The sequence below is a fragment of the Coturnix japonica genome, chromosome 1, assembly GCF_001577835.2.
Source record: "Coturnix japonica isolate 7356 chromosome 1, Coturnix japonica 2.1, whole genome shotgun sequence".
Classification (NCBI taxonomy): Eukaryota; Metazoa; Chordata; class Aves; order Galliformes; family Phasianidae; genus Coturnix; species Coturnix japonica.
In genome coordinates, this window is record NC_029516.1 from 90,797,651 (window position 1) to 90,816,007 (window position 18,357).

Sequence of the window (18,357 nt, forward strand, 5' to 3'; positions counted from 1 at the left end):
AATAACTCTTCAATTCTAAGTTTGTTTTTGCCCTTCCACTACAGCAAAAACTATTTTTGCTTTTGAAATCTTACTCTTCATGTTCTTTCTTAATATAGTCTACTTTAGAAGTGTCTAATTTTTCTTGGCAAAGTTATTGAATTAATGGCCAAGTCATTACTGATGTAAATTACATTTCAGAATGTAAGTCAGAAAGTCTCAAAGAAAGATTTACTTGGTATCATTTTGTTTCATTGTGTGAAATAATCTAGTTTAGAACATACTTCAAGTAAAACATTTATCACACTTACGAAGGATGTTCTGCAGTACTTGAAAGAATTGTGCTGATTTTAAAGATTTTGATTAGTAATCCTATGGGTGAAATCCCAGTTGTAATTTAAGGTTTCAGTCATTGTTGTTTTAAAAAAATTATTTATTTGCTTTATTTAGGTGAGCCAAGCCCACCGTCAATTCATGGACAACCAGGAAATGGAAAGAGCTTCAAACTTAGTATAACTAAACAAGATGATGGAGGTGCCCCCATTTTGGAATACATTGTCAAATACAGAAGTGTAAGTATTTCAGTGAATCAAAGTAGGTGGGATCTGCTTAATAATATCTCTTCTTAACATAGAGAAGATTGATTATATTATTTGAAACATTAAAAAAAAATAGTTTGTATAAGAAGAAAAAGAAAAGAAGAAAAATACTCAAAGAGATAGTATAGTATGTTTTCTTTTGTGACTAGGTTACTAATGCCAGATTATTAAAAAGAAAGAAAAACAGAGAGAATGAAAGAAAAACACCCTGATCCTCCTAAAGGTATAACTGAAAGTTCTTTCTAATAAGAAAAGTCTTTTCTCTGTTTTGTTACAATGGTAAATAAGGAACATTCACATTCAGCTTTCAAAGGTTAAGTCAATTAGCGGACATTAAATTATGTAATTAAAAGATGTTTGAGAAACAACTGAATTGTGTTACAACTGTATCTGTACTGATAGACTGCATCCAGAGATAGGATGCTGTATTCCAATGTTCCACATTCAGTTTAAAAGAAATTAATTAATCTTTCTGTACTCCAGGGCTCAATTTAAAATATCAAAAGCCAGATAACTTACAAATCGCTATGACTTTTGTGAGTTTCAATGTGTAGATCAGTTACTTAAGACACATCATGGAGAGTTCATTGGTCTTCTGTCAGCTAGAGTGTGATTTGTTGGTCTCTTGTCAAATCTGGCAAGTTTAAAATGCAGACTTGTTCGCAGTGTGCAATTAATTTTTCTGTGAAAAATATATTTTTTTTCTATGAGAAGTATATATATATTAAATTTAAGTAGCTAAAATATCTTTCCTGATAGGCTATTTTTAGAAATGATTGCAATGAAGAAGTTCCTCTACGACCGGCAAAAGCAAGGAAAGTAATTCAGAAGTGTGTATTTTCTATTATGTTTCTTGTATTCTTTTAGAAAGATTATACCACATCTATCTGACCAGATTCAGTAAGAAAACATTTTAACAGAGCGTAGTCTCAGATTTACATGTCCGCTTCAAGAGTCTGAAAGGGATTAGACATATAAAACCAGATATTTAAACACATTTAACAGAAGGTAGAGAGGACCGTATTTCACAGAAATTTGAAAGCCTTGAGAGATCAAATGCAGAACCTGTTTTAGTACTCCCAGAAAGGATAAGTCAGTACCTTACTTTGTAATAATTTCTGTTGTGTTTCCTGACATTTTCTATAATTTAACTTTTTGATGATAGCTCTGGGACTACTCGTTTGCTAAGACTGGCATGTAAAATGATTTTCCTAAATCATTTGCTAAATAAACGTACAGTCAAGATACAGGTATCGTACACACATGTGATATGAGAAATTTAAGTTAAATGATTTTTGGATCTGTAGTGAATAACTTTGGAAACAGGATTAACCTGGTGTTTTGACTAAGGTACACCACTGTACAATAAAAGTGCATTTTTTGTGTTTATTGTTGAAAGATAAATGTACAATTTAAGCACTAACTGGAAACATAATAGGTTACAGAAGGAGATAGATAGCTTTTACTTGGAGCTGAAATCCATATCTCCCTATGCTTTCAATTGAAAAAGCAGTTTGACTAAATTAAAGGTCTTCTTACAATAAAAAAAAGCACAGTATTTTTTTTGGTGTTTTAATCAGAATGAATGGGTGCTATTTAAAGTTCCAAGTTATCTGTTGACTGTTTCTCTTCTGCCTTGCCCATTGGTCATATTTAATTGGCTCTCCTATAATTCTTGCCAGCCTCATTACAAGTTCCTGGACAGTGTATTTGCTTGCATGGATAAAGAGCATGTTGGATAACAACTTACAAATCAGTGGATTTTTTTTTTTCTTCATGTTTTGTAGCAGATCATGTCTTATTAAGGTACAGTTCCTTCATGCTTAGGTTTTGTAAAGATCTTGAAACAAGGGGTAGGACAGCCTTTAAGACACTACAGAGATATTATAGCCTAGTCTAAGTAACTGGTAAGTTGTTTTGTTTTATTTTTCCAGGAAATCATCTGTTTCATTCTGCCAACCTTTGCGTTCTTAAGATTAATTACTTCTTATCATAGGAAGATCTTGCTAACTGCAATGAGTACCCACTCAGACCCTTCTCTCATTCCCAGTTATGGCACTACTGTTTTTGATTGGGGTACACGTGGCCAGGTGCTAGTGTTGTGCAATGAGCACTAAGCTTTATGCACATCAATTACTGGGGAACTATGTGATGGATTAGTAAATGGCTGTTAACTGCTTCACTGTCTGCCAAGTGCAAGAGCGATAAACTAGGAGATAGCCAGGAGCCTGGAAGAGATGCTGGTATGGAGTTACAGTCTAAGATGAAGGGTGGGAAGATAAGGATCACAAGGAAGAAGCATTTGGGACATAAGGAGTTACTGTCACAGGAGCTCAGGACTGATGAGTGAAAAGGCACATGTCTGCAAGAGAGACAGTTTACAGAGCAGCAAATGGAAAGTATTACTCAGGTTAAGACACCAGAAACAGCATGTCATCTAATTCAGGTCACTGTACAGGATTACTCACTTATACTATTCACACAGTCACAGGCAAAAGTGTGTACTTGTTGCTCAAGTGTATTCTGAAGCTGGACACGTTGCACTTGTGAATTTGTGGTTGGTGCATAACGTTCCCTGCAAATAAATGTCAGCATGTTATTTTGAAGAGATCTAATCCAAGTCTTCAGTCAGAAATTTGGTATCATATCTTAAATTGAATTTTATTTGTTCTTTAAAGACAAGTTTTGAAATGGGCTTCTGAGTGATCGTAAAAGGGAATTATCTTTCTGCAGTTCAAATTGCAGAATGTCAACAGTCAGCTGAAAAAATAGGAGGAGGGGTTTCTCTTTCATTCCGGGTTTCAGTAGAAACTTAGAATTACTATGAAATAGTAAAAACAACCATATATTATGGTTACATACTTTTAGGCAAAGGCAAGAAGTCATAGTTTGAAAAACTGTAACTACCCTTTTTTTTTTTTTTTTTTTTTTTTTTTTTCCTGGAGGATAAACTACATGAGTTATAAGCTTTTGCAGGCCTAAAAGCTTTTGGAAGTGCTGACCTGTTGTTACTACTAATGTTTTGAATTTTGGTACTGGTAGTTGTATGGTTTCTGGGTGTATGCTTCAGTCGTGTTTGATTATGTTGATGGAAGACTGTGTTCATTTTATGACTTTATGTTTTAGAAAAAACTTGTAGAAAATGAATACAAATCATTTTAAAATAGAGGATTGTTCATTCACTCATGCTATAGAAAAGTTATGTGCTTTTACATGTCAGAGTTCTGCTTTACCTGCCAGATCCTTGATCTTTCTGTGCATTTTATCACTATGTACGTTTTCAGCCATTTTGTGCTTTGTTTGGCATTCATCTTGTATTATTACCTCTTCTAAAACATCACTCAGACCTATAAAGTACCATCCTTAGGTATTGAATTATTGTGAAGTCACTGCTTTAAACTGTCAGATTGTCTTCCCTAAGAATTTCTTGATCTTTTTCCTGTGTGCTTTCAAGATAGTATGGCATCTCCTGCCCTTTTTTTTTGTCACAGTGACCAGCATAATAAGTCCTTTTGAGCTGAATTTCCAGTGCAAACAGTTTAAAGAGGATGGAAAAGATGAAGAACTGAAAAAGGTTAATTAGTTTTTTTTCAAGTTTCTAGAGAATGTAATCTTAGGTGCAATGTAATATAACCATTAAATAGATAAGTATTATTTTCTAGACTAGTAAATGGTTCAGTTCCCAAAAAAGAAGAGTTTCCACCATTGTCAGATTTGGCTTTGGTTTTGAGAAGAAATCAAGTAGATTGAAGTTTTATTATCATTTTTTCACACTTTTTTTTTCGTCAAGTAATTCAGGTGCTTAAGCTACTCCTAACTGTCTTATAAAACTAGCTCTTGAATACTTAAAAGAAAAAATTCATTAATTCTTACACTTAAATGCAGTATACAAGAAATAAGGAATTAAGAAATAATAATATTTTTTTAGTGACTGTAGTCTGAGGCATTGTAGCAGATTTATTTCAGTCAAAGACTGGGGCAAGGACAAGAACAGTGTGAATTTAAGGCTTGCAAGTAATGGCAGTGTGCAGTAAGATTACCAGAAATTGCCAGTCATTGGTCAGTCTAACAACGACAGTGACTTTCTGTAAAAAGTATTTTGGAATTATAGAAATGAAACAAAATACAAATGAAGGAACAGCTGAATCTCTGACATTGCAGATCTGATTCCAGTGTCTGAAATATCCATTGTCTGTATTATCTGACGCATGTTAATGATAAAATCGCAAATAGCAAATAATGATTGAAGGTATTTACATTAGAGCACTCCTCAACTTAGAATTCAGTTCACATTTTCAGACTTCCTTGCATTTGTTATAAAACACCATGCATATAAGGAGCTCCCTATGAATTTTAAGCAATATTAATAATAGAGTAGCCTAATAAAGTATGAAGTGATCTTTCATAGCTCTATTTTCTGCTCTTTAAGCCACCAATTAACGGGTCTTAGAATAAACAGGGAGATTTGTAATGATATTTAACTGGCAAACTTTGTTTTCTCATCACTTTCCAATCCTGCTTTAATAGTAAAATTGATCTGGGCTCATTACTGATCTCCACTTTCTTAAACATGTTTGAAAATGCATGTGAAATAACAGACAGAATGAAGGATATTGCCATTGTTCTTAGTCTTTAAGATGCCAAAAGTAGACTGTATTTTAAAGGACTTCCTCTTTTCACCATTGGAAAACTACTTGCTTTCCAGATACTTTCATTCTTTTTCTTTCTCTCAGTTTCTGTATGTCACTCTTGGTAAAATGCTTTAATGTTTTTTGAGTTCAGTGCTTGGTCTCTGCCTGTTTCATTTATCTCAATCCATCTAGTAGGCATCACTTTCAACTAATCTTATCATGTTGTTTCGCTGGCGTAGCACACAGATATTCTGTTATGTTTCAGCTCTTTCATTGTTCTTTGCCTGATCAAACTGTGGAACAATTGCTTTGACACCTAATGTTATGTCTGCAGAAGCAACCTCATATTTATATGAGCAGCTGGAATATTTATTTTCCATTTTGATTTTTTTTTTTCTCCTGTGAATCTAATTTTCTTCTGAATTGCTTAGCATGTTCACACAACACTGTGTGCATGCACTAAGATCACAAGTGCACCTTCTAATTTGCTCATGTTTATGTTCTTTGGAAGCTAGTTGTAATTTTTTCTAACTCTTCTCACATTTCAAAGATTTAAACTGCCACTGAAATATGGCACTATGTAACAGTGCTGCTAGTATGCTTACTAAAGAATATTTGTATGTTCATGTTTGCAGTCAATATTAATTCTTCATATTTTATCAATGTTATGCAAAAATACAGATTGAAAATATATTTAGGTTCAATCAGTGGAATGTAAATGTAGAGGGATTGATGCAGTCGTATGTCAATAACTGCAAGAGAAGTCATATGTGAGGACTAACACTTCATTAGAAAATAAAACAAAATAAAATAAAATTGATAGAAAACACCATTTTCACCATGTTATATAAACAATTTTTACTCCAGTGTATTTGGTGTAGCGTGTAATTGATGTGTAATATACCAACCATTCTGATGTTTTTTACTGGTCTGTGCTGCAGCCACTTTCACCTTCCTACAAATGTTTGTGAAACAATTTTTTATTGTATTTTAATTAATCTCAATACTACTTTGTGTTGATGAATTTGTAGAATGAATAAAAGGTGAAGTTAGTATGGAGGACTCATGACACTCTGCTGATTTGCTGATAGCAAATAAGTATTGAAGCAGTACACATAAGGGAGTTCAGTATTTCACTCTATTTTCTTGAGGCTGAGGAGAAAAAGAATAGACATTGGCAACATGGTTGGGCTGTCAGCTTATCTAATTTAGATATTTTTGTTTTTTGACACTTGTATCAGTCAAGAGCAAGATGCTTCAGTGAAGACCCTAAATGTAAGCTACTGGAGGATGGGTGTCTATATCATAAAGCTACTTTTCTCTCTATTTGAATTTTTTTTTTTTTTTTTTTCCAGAAAGCTATATCCATTGATTGCACTGCTGTGTGGGGTGGATGGCCAGGTTTTTCAGGTTTTTCTCAGCCATGGTTTTTCTCAATGTATTTTACTTCTGTGTTTAATAGGACTGCAGGAATTCTTAATGTTACTGAAAATCCTTTGATCAATATGGCTTAGTGTTCGCCAATATGCATTATTTCATTATTTTACTTTTCGGTTATTTTCTAAATCTAATTTGTATAAAGAATAATACGAATAATACAAAGGTAAGTACTCCAAATTTATAAAATGCTATTTAAGGTTGCTGGCTGAGGCCTCATTTGTCCCCTCTGTACTGATGTCTTATAACTATGTGAATTATTTGAACTTTTTTTTCTGCACGATACGATCTGACTGATTTAAATGTATTCTCTCATCAGTGTAAACATAGAGCTGCATACTATTTTAATGATGTTTATATTATTGCTTACAGCCTCTTTTGAAATATAGTACAGTATACTGCTACAGTTAGTTTATACATTTGGTGTGTAACTAATATATAATATAAGCACAGCTTGCATCCATTTCCTTTTGATAGGAAAATTTTCTTTAAGAACATTTGGCAAAATGTAATTGCAACATCTGTATAAAATAAACTTTTACAAAATTTATTCTTAGCAAGATTTACAAGTAACTGTCCTGCTGTTTCCTAAGTTGGTATGTGTATTTATGTAATAATTCAACCCAGAAGGTTGAAAAAAAAGTAGCTGACAAAATCCCTATATCCACATGGTGGAACAATGAGGACAGTCATAATCACAAAAAGTCTTGAGTACTCACAACTCCAAAATTAGATTATTTGAAAGTTTATAACCTTTGGAAATTAATGTCTGTATTTTTTTTTACTTCATGTAGTCAAATAGTTTAGACAAATAGTACAAGAGATTTTGAGAATATAAACTAATGTTTGCATCTTTACAGAAAGATAAGGAAGACCAGTGGCTAGAAAAAAAAGTTCAGGGTAGTAGAGACCACATCATCTTAGAGCATCTTCAGTGGACCATGGGTTATGAAGTACAAATTACAGCTGCCAACAGACTGGGTTTTTCTGAACCAACATTGTACGAATTTAGCATGCCACCGAAGCCCAACATTATTACAGGTAAGTTGGTTTTGGAGTGTTTTCTCTTTCTGAATTGCTCATGCTTAGAACACAGTATGTTAATGTGTGTAGTTGAATGGTCTGTTAGGGTATCTTGATTCTTCATTAACTGGCAAAACTTAAGACTGCATACTTTGTTATCAGTAAAGAAAACTCAGTTAAAAATCCTTAAATGGGACTTTCCTTTTCTACTTTGCTCTTAGTAATGCCATTTCTAAGCACAGAAGAAACACTGAATCTTCAACTCAGATAATGACATTTAATAAGAAAATGTATACTAAATGCATCTTTATTACATTTCTAAGTTGTCTCTTACTGCATATATGCCTTTTTTCAGTGGAGTTATTTGTAAGAATTCTATATTTCAGACCAGCCTTTGCATGTGCTTTGAGGAGTACATGTAACAAGGGTACTTATTTTAGCAACTGATGAGATTAAGACTACAAGGAGAATTATTTAGATGCTGTCTTACTGATTAACAATACTCAGTGATAGTACAGTGAGCATGCAGCCTTCTAATTGGCCTATTTTCAAGATTTGAATTATGTAAATACATTGTTTATATTTCTAAGTGTCTAAATAGGAAGACTTACAACTTCCTAAAGGAAAACTGAATAGGAGGTAAGAGTGAGTGTTTTTCGGTAACTATTTGACCAAGTTTTAGTGCTTCTGAAGTTATATTTCTCAGTAACAATCTAAATTATTTAATTCAGAATAAACATAATTTGTGATGGTAATTTCTGATATTTCACGATCAATTTAGTTTTTATAAAGCAAACAATATGAAGAAGAGGTCTATTTATCTAGCTTATCAATTAAAATGCTGTGGAGAGTATTAATTTGCTTCTGGATTGAGATTCAGGGCCTTTCTAGGCCAGTGTACTTCTTTTTAAACTAACAGTGATTCATGATTGCCATCTTTCAATAAAAATTTCACCAAACGGTCAACAAAAGTGGAAACTGAAACATGAGGAATCTGATTACCCCAAGGAAATGATAATACTTATCAAGTAGAAAAAGAAATAAAACCCTACTTCAGTAATGACTTGTGTCTTTTTAGTTTTGCTCATTTGAATACCAGAACATAACTTATTTTGCACTGCAACTGATCTGAAACACAGTTCTTTAAATTATTCCCTATTATTGCCACAGCTGCTGTAAAGGAGAATCATGAGATGCCTGTGTAAATTGTACATAAATAGTTTCTGGATGTTAAAGTAAAAAGTAGCTTTTTTAATTTATCCTGAGAAGACAAAACATTTTTCTCTGTACATAGCTTTATAGCTGTTATGGAGCTTTTTCCTTTCAGCACTCTCTTATAACCTCAAAATAGCTATAAGGAGAAATCCATTACACTACTGAACATCAAGTCTCCTTTATATGAATCGTTATTGCAGCTATGATCATGGAACTAATTAGTTTCCTTGACAACTGTTTTTGCAAAGTGTGAAAAGGGTGTGAAATTCTCATCACAAGAACATTCTGTAAGCAATTTTTAAAAATACGTCAAAAGGTACTTAAAATCGTTGGATATTAGTATTCACATTAATGAGTCAGTACGGTTATCTGGCTATGAAATGGTATTATATTATTTCCTTATTATTATTACAAAAGCAAAAATTAACTGTGATAGAAAATTATATAAAAAGCTTTAATTAAAGCAGATCAGTTCTTTCTGATACCAGTTAGTCAACTCAGATTGTGCAATACTTATTTGCTGTAAAGCTTTTATATCTGGGACCTTACAGCAAGGTCTAAAGAAGAAATAATGCAATTAGGCAGCATTTTGAATGAAATCTGCACCCCTTCTACTGAGCCCTCTTAGCTTCTTGCAATGACTGAGACTCTTTTTCTACTTCTCTATGTGGTTATTAGAAATGTTTGTAAGAACTGTGAATGTTTTCATCTGTATGTGTCCAGATCTGGCTGAACTGTTCTTCTTCTCTTGGTCTTAATGTCATTCAAAAGCAAGGTATCAGTAGGTCCCAAGTACCCAATCTCATATGCATATCTCAAAAGAATTTTGTGACTCTTGAATCATCATGATCAGCTATACCTAACATATTACACTACAAATGTGTACAAGCTAATACAAACCATCAGTGTGCTGGAGAGTTGGAGGCAAGAATGCATTTGCTGTCCTTACCATGGAAATGGGTGTTAACTCAAAAAATAAGACTTTGGTTATGATTCCTGCAGAAATAACCTGCTTATGCTAAAAGTGTTATCAGATATGTCAGAAGTAGTCATCATTGAGTGCAGGTATGGGAAGCTAAAACTCTTTTTCAGTGAATACATAATTCCTTTGGGCACAGAATCCACAACTTCGATTGGTTAGAGAAGTGTGAATGAGGGCCAGCAGGTCCTGGCTGACAGTCAAATTTGATAATAAAACAATGTGATAATCTTCCACTATTAGTCTTAGCTGCAAATTGGCATCAGTTAGATGGGCAAATGATAACGGCATTCCTTTAAATTTTCACCCGATTGACCTTGGCAGCCTCCAACTAGGCGTACTTCATTTTGTAATTTCTGTGCCTAGGCCTATAAAACTGTCTCCATTCACTGAATCACTCACATTTGTTATTAGTTCCTCAGAATTTATAATTTTCTCATAAAATTGTCCTGGTTTTCTGAAAGGCTTACCAGTGGCATATTGGACTGTCTTTGAGAAATACTCAGCAGGTTGACTTGCTAAAACTTCCTTCCTTAAATAAATGTATATGTAAATACATTAATGTATGTGTATGTTTACACATACACATTACTCTAAATTTTAAGTATTTATATAATTTTACTTCCTACCTTTTTGTATTCAGAAATTCCATCTATTTGACTACTTAAGTATATGAGCATGTATTTAAGAATCATGGTTTGAAGAAAGAGTGACATAGTCTTAAATGTAGCACTTCATGTATTCCAGTATCTCACTAGGGATGTTAGTTGGCAGTACTTGTAGGCAGGTGCAGCTCTAATATTAGTGTGCTTGCCTATGAGCGAAGTCTTTATCAGATTTTGAGCACTGATATTTTAGAAAATCTCGTTTCAGTTTCTCTGTAGTGTTCTATCTTCGACTAATTTTATGGGGGAAAAAATTATTCGCAAAGAAGCTGTGTGCCTTAGCTCTTAGCTGTTTATCAGGCTTGGGACAGAGTAGCCTATCCTCTGCATATTCTATGAATGACACACATTCTATGAATTGGTATCACTAGGAGCAGATGAACTCCATCACCTTCTAGGGGTGACAGCACAGCCCATATGTATGGTTTCATTTAATCTCTCTGAGCAGAGCAGAGATGCACATCCTCTTGTCTTACACTGTGCAGCTGGTATAAAAATGTCCAATTCATAGCTGTCTTTCTGAAACATTGCTATTGAAAGCTAAAAATACATCTGCAGTTCTATATTAAACAAATCTTAAATGAAGATAAAATGATTGATGTTAAAAGAGGATAATTTGTGCAAGTGTTAGACATGTTTTCAGAAATTAGTGGCAAAGATTTATGCAGGTGTGGTCTTCCAAAGACTTCTATCCAATCATATCTGTTTCTCTAGAATTCTGGTATATATTTAAACTGGCTGCAAATTCAATTTTATCGTAACTGTTTTCCATCATCATTGTAAGTTAATAAATCAGTACAACAGTAGGAATATCAAAAAGCATATGAGAAGAGTAAGCAGTCCTTAGAACTACTTCTTTCTCTGTACTGTTTTCCTTCAAAAAACTTTTAATACTGCATAAACTATTGGAATCTTCTTTTTATTAAAATCCCTGAAAAAGTTTGAATCCCTCATAAACCCCATGACTGTTACAGTACTGAACATATTTACTTTTTTGTATTGTATGCCTGTCGATAATTCTTAAAAGCATACAGTGATAGGTAAAGAGGGACAACCTAAAATGTAATATTTTCTCTCATCATCACTAGCAGCTAAGTTGATACTGTGCACCAAACGTGTTTTTTGTCAGTAGTATTTAGAAAAATGGAACTGTAGGATTTTTCAGTGTTCTCTTGCTGAATGAAAAATGAAAAAAACTCATATCAATACTATACATTTCTTTTATAAACACATATTAGAATGTATTTATATTTATCTTACAATTATGCAGCTAAAATTGGGCTGTTTACATCCCGTGGTTTATTAGAATATAAGCTAGGATAATGTACTTTTTACTCTGGAGACTGAAAATTTCTAAGTACAGAAAAATAGAAATAACTTTCTATGATGCCTACAGTTTTCTCTCAGAGCACATCCTTTTCTTTAATGTTTCTCTCAGTCAAACAGTTCAATGACTTTTTGGAGTTGAAATAAATTCAAAATTATTCTATCTGGGTCCCTGGGGAATGTTTTTGATTCTGTCACATCCTCCTGCCAGACAGTAGATTTTGTTGATTCAGGTGCTTTCTACACCCCTCACATTCCTTCAGTCTTGCCACTTGGGCAGGAAGATGTAAAATCTCCTTCCTCTGAAGGGAAGCATAACCTTACTTTCCTCTAGAAGGTTTCCTATGTTTCCTTTGGGTTAGTGGTAACAGAATCACAGAGTGGTTGAGGTTGTAGAGGACTTCTGAAGGTCATTTAATCCAAACCCTTTGCTTAAGTAAGGACAAGCAAGTGTCCCTTGATGTCTGTGTCCAGATATCTTTTGGATCTCCAGGAATGGAAGCTACAAAACCTCTGAGAGCATCTTGGTCCAGTGCTCGGTTATCTTCATTTTAGAAAGGCTTCTCCTTATTTTCAGAGTGCCTCTTATGTTTCTGTTTGTGCTCATTTTGTAGTGTCCTTCACTGAGGAGATCTTTGCTCTGTCTTCTTACACCATTCCTTTAGGTAACTATACACATTCAGATCCCCCTGAGTCTTCTCTGTGCTGAACACTTACTTCCAGCTCTCTCAGCCTTTCCTCAAAGAAGGATGTTCTGGTCCCTTGAATCCCCTTACAGGCCCTTTGCTGGACTCTCCAGAAGCATTTCCTTCATGTGCCTCAAAATGGTTCCTCGGATTAAATTCCCAATCATCTTCCCAGCGATCAAGATGAGGCATGAAAAGCATACAGATCCCTTCAGCCCTTTCTGAAGATAGGAGTGGTATTTCCTTTCCTTCAGTCATATGATAAAATCATTGAGTGGCTTAGATTGGAAGGGACCTCAAAGATCATCTAGTTCCAACTGGCTATGCTGTGGACAAGGTTGCCAACTGATAGTTCAATTACTAGATCAGGTTGCCCAGAGCCTGATCCACCCTGGCCTTAAACACCTCCATGATTTGGGCATCCACAAGCTCTCTGGGCAACCTATTCCAGCACCTCACTACCCTCTAAGTAAGGCCCCCCCACCCCATCACTATAAAACCATGTAAAAAGTTGATTTCCCTTCTGCTTATAGTCTCCCTTTAAACACTGGAAGGCCACAATGGGGTCTCCTCAGAGTCAGTGTCTTCTCCAGACTGAACCTCAGCTGTTCTTTGTAGGATGGTTTCTCCAGCCCTCTGATCATTTTTCATGGCCCTTTCATGACACACTTCAAATATCCACATCTGACCTGAGCTAGGGGTCCCAGACCTGACTGCAGTACTCCAGATAGGGCCTCTCAAGGGCAGAGGAGAGGGACAATCACCTCCCTTACCCTGCTGGCATCAGGAAATTTTCCAGTCTCCACAGTAATTCAAATGTTATCAAAATTGTCTTTACAGTGATACCTGCGAGCTCTCTTTGTGCTTTTGTATGTATACCATAAAGGTCCATGGACTTAAGAATATCTAATTTGCTTAATTATTTTCTGCTTTAATCTTTGCTCCAGACTTCCCCATGTCTCTTGACCCTTAGATTTCTAAAGTCAAAGATATCCCTGCTATGTTTATTTTCCAGTTTTCTGTTTATGACCCTTCTACTCATAACACAAAGCCAGATTTCTTCCTTCCTCAGTTTCATTTCAGTAGCATTCTTTAGACCAGATTGAATTTTTAGTTTTATTTGTGGTATCTTATTGCCTCTGTACACAGTCAGTAACCCACGTGCTTCTGCAAATGTAAATTGACTGTCTGTTTTTTGAACTCTGCTCAGCAATTCTGTGTGTAATGAAAAAGGAAACAGCTGTAGATACCACCTTTTGAGTATTTTGAAAAATTTGTCATCATATTTGAAGCAAATCCCTGATTATGTGTTATTTCAGAACAGAGCCTCGTTCTGAGGCAGAGTTAGCTCAGAGGTAATGACAACAGTTCACTTCTTTGAATTTTTGATAGTTCTAGGAAAAGATAAGTTGCATCAGTAAATGTTAAATTAGGTGGCCTGGGGGAATATGTAGTTCTTTTTCTTCTGTACTGTCTTTCCATTTAACTAAGCTAGAAAGACTGCCCGTAGGTACTTAAGCCAGGGCTACAAGTCACTGCTTGAGGCTTAAGTTGCTGTTTAAATCTACAGGAAAATGCTATAGAATTATATTATGTATCGATTCTTTAAGAAAAAACTTCTTGGCCTGATTTTCAGCTAATGGCTTGTGACTGCACTGCCTGTGTATGTGTGTGTGCATATCTCCACAGAAATCCATCTGTTTTTCTGTGTGTCTTCTGATAACTATTGAATGCATTTCAAAAATAACGCATTCCCTCAAGCATTTTTAAAACTTGGCAGATAGAATATAAGCGAAATGTTCTGTACTCTGGCAAGAAAAAGACTGAATTAAAAATTTACTCACTTTTAAAAATCAGTCAGAATCATTTGGGAATGAATGGTTGTAGCTTTCTGGCTCTTGATCCTTTCAGCAGCTTGGAAAGCACCAATAAATTTGAATCAAAAGAAAAAGGAAAAGCACGTGAGTTTGAAGACCAGTTATTTTGGAATTTTCTTAATTATTTCAAAGGAAGAGTAGAACTCTTTTTTCATAACCTAACTGGTGTTAATATTGACTAACTTACATACTGCTCTCTAAATTAGCTGGGATAACCTCATCTTTAGAACAAACTCCTTGAGAAAAAGGTCTTTGGATTTTTCATCATGTTGAAATCACTAAAATCCTTTGTGTGTATTTTAGTTTATACATATTTTTAACAAATGCCAAAATGTAAAGGTCTAAAGCCTGTTACTTTCAAGAGTATGTATAATACATACATAGATTTTGTATCATGTTCCAGTAAGTTTGTGTAATAGCCACAACTTAAGTATTGTTTTGTTCTGTGAAGCCTTATATCTTTGACTTGTTAGCTTTTTATTTTAATTTAAAAGAAAGAGCAAAATATAGCAGGCAAAAAAGGAAAGCCTTGTGAATATTAGTCCTTTTGCTGCTCTGATTATACTGCCAAGGCAAAGAAGAGCTGCAGCATTACCCTACAAGGTTAACTGACTCCATCATTTTCTGGTAGGTTGAAAAACATCAAAATCATTCCACAGTTATTCCAAAATCTAAAATGAATACTTGTCTGACTGTTATTTAGATCATAATGCTGAGCTAAAAATGTAAAGCAAAGGCATCAGCATATATTGCTTTACTGAAAGAGTAACGTTTCTTTACTATCAGAAGTTCTGAAAAGAGCAGAGAAAAGAGACTAAATATCTTCGTGATCTCACAGTTTGAGAATAATAGTTTGTGGTGGGAATATCACAACCAGAGAAATTGATATCCAAATCCACAGCAAGATAATACTTCCCACAAAACACATTTGCAATTTTATTTATTTATTTATTTATTTATTTTTGCAAGCCAGTAACATAAATTGCTGAGTAAGAGCTGTTTCTCTTCACATTCAGGAGATGAACATTGTTTTAAATGACAAGAAATTTAGGCAAAAAAGAAGCTGAATTTTCTTAATTCTCTGCAAAAACTGTAGTGTTTTTTTAATGAAAATGGCTAGAGGTTACTTCTGGAATTATTAGAATTTACCTGACACAATCAGACAAACAAGAAGTCTTACTCTATCACTACAATCACTACAATTTTTGTAAGCAGAAATAAATTCAAGAAAAAAGTTATTTTTGACAAAAAAGATCTTAGAGATGACTGTCACAGGAAATTACTACTACTGAATACTAGAACATCAGCAGAATGCTAGGAAGTACAAGTGATAATCAAGGAATTTCTCTGTATTCACAGAACTTCTGATCCAACAGTAATTGAATTCATTTTTTACCTTGGGAATTGAAGTTTGCCTATGTACTGAAAGCTAAAAAAAAAATAAAATTTTGAAGGTTGAAGCGCTGGGTCACACTTAATAAGTCTGATACTCTTATTCACTATGTAATATTTGTCATAAGTAATTCTTAGTATTACATTGCTTTGTAGTACTAATGATTTTTAAACTTATATATTAAACAATTAAATCATTAGGTTTATTTTCTAGTAATATAAAAAAACTATGCCATGAAAACAGCTTTTGGAAGTTTACTGTGTCACAAATTTTCTTACTATACAAGTAAACACCAAGCTATTCTTAATAAAAATAACTGGTTTTGAATTTTGAACAGCTTGAACGTCATTATTTCTTAAATAAACTTATATCATTAAAAACACCACAGTAAAGATATGTGTTAGGTTTGGGTAAAGTGCTATCTTTTTTTCTTTTTTCTAACACTAAGATGTGTACACTATGATGTAAAAATTCTAGTTTCTTCTATCATTTGCTTCAAATATCCACTATTTCTGGTTTGTGTTGCATTGTAGTTTCCTGACTTCCATGTGTCTCCAATGCAAAAAACACATGAAAGCTTCTATTTAGGTTGAGGGTGGTTGAATGATTTTTGATCTTTTGAGGGAAAACTCAAGAGAGTTATCACATGTTTCACGTTGAATGCTTAAATGATTTGCTTTAAAGTTAGACCAAAGAGCTTACCACTTTAGCGACTGTGAAGAACTACATGTTGCTGTTACTAAGGAACATCTTTTTTCTGAGGTTTGAGAACTGAGAAATGTATCCGGATTTGTCCATTCTACAGCTCCAAAGCACTTCAATAATTAAAATTTCATACACATTTTAATCATATTTTAATGCTTTTATTATAGTGATGTTTTTCAAGTGATTGTATTTGGCAGAGTGCTACTAGTGAATTAATTCTTTTTTCCTCTTCTTTTCTTTCCCACTGTCACTGTTTTGGTTTTTTTTTTCCTTTTTATCCTTTATTTTTAATGTTTTACCTAATTTTTCACTTTTTATTTTCAATATATTTCTCTTTCACACTTATTTTCTCTAACACTTCCTGTCCACACAGATAGATGCTGTGAAGCTACTAGACGTGAAAATGGAGGCCAGTCCCTGCAGCTGAACGCTGCTGGTTTCTCTTTCATTGTAGTCATAAGTTTCTGGTGCATGTTGTGAAGCTGTTGATGAGGCAAGCAATATGTATTTTTCCTTTCCCTCTTAATATTTAGATAAAATAAACACAAACCTGTAAAGACATAAATAAATGAACTTTTCTATAGCTCTTCTAAAATTTCTAATCCAAGTTAAGATCCCAAATAGTGTAATTTCTTCAATCTATGCATGTAAAGTTCTTCATCCAGTTTTTTGGAAACTTGTAAATTCTGCAACAAATTCAACAGATTATGCTTGGCTTTTCTGTCTGACAGAAGTTGGAGAATGTGATCTATTCAGTTTCATTTGATTGATTTGTGTCAGTGCTGTTTTCTAAACTCAATTTTGGTTATAAGAAATCTATGCCTAGACTTTATTCTCAGAAAAAGAGCTTTCTAGGTAGGACACTAATTGAACTTCCATGAGAGCATTTTGATTCTGTGTTAATTCCTATCACTGTGTTGTGCTTATACTTACTAGCTCCTGCCATGATGTACTTAAAACTCTGTGCTTAATATAGATATCTTTTCTGCTTTCTACTGGATTTTAAACAGCATTTCTTCACTGATTTGTATTCTACAAATTGCTTTAGTTTATAGAATTTAATTTCCTGTAATTCCTACATATCTCCCTGCAGCCATGCTTCAGCACATAAAATAGATAGCTGTTCTCCTTACTCAGTTCTTGAAACTGGAACAGTGCCACAGTCAAATTCATGGCGCTTGTTGGTCTTCAAACTCCAGTAGGCTTAATCTTGACCTCCAGTAAAGAACAGGTAGAAGCCTTTTCCTGTTTTACATGTAAAATATATCTTCTGTGTAATATAGAACTTGGAAACATGGAACAAAGAATACAAAGCCTCAGAATTTTTTCTAAATTAATTTAGTAAGTATGTACGTACAAGTTGACCTGCATAAATCTGATAGTAGAATCTTGTTGACTTTTTTAAGGTACTTGCCTTCAAATCATAACTAAGTATAGCAGAAATTTCTTATTTCTTAGAAACAGTGATTTCAGTCAGTGTTGCCAGTTCCTATTTGTACTCCAAAGTCATTAATACAACATTACTTGGCCGTGGTTCCATCATAAAAACAAACAAGCAAACAAACAAAAGATCATTTTAGAAAACTGGCTTAGATCATAAATAAGATGTTCTCATAACTAAGATGTCTTCAGGATGCATACATGTAAATCTGAAGACTATTTTATTCACAAAAAGACTAGTGTATAAATCTGCATATTTAATATAATGAAATTATAGCTGGAATTCAAGCAAATACAATTTTTTGCTTTCATACAATCTTCAGAAAAATTTTCACCTTGTTAAGTAGGGCCACTGTTTTATTCACAAACATTGCCTATGTGCTCTACCAATTTAACACAAGG

General features: G+C 33.9%; 1 protein-coding gene across 1 annotated transcript in view; it reads left to right on the top strand.

Annotated features, from left to right (window-relative positions):
• Positions 1–18,357, top strand: part of NCAM2 (neural cell adhesion molecule 2) — a 244,274-nt gene that overhangs the window by 200,978 nt on the left and 24,939 nt on the right. The window contains 2 exon segments of the mRNA XM_015880697.2: positions 430–551; positions 7,507–7,687. Of these exon segments, the coding sequence (XP_015736183.2) occupies positions 430–551; positions 7,507–7,687 (303 nt within the window).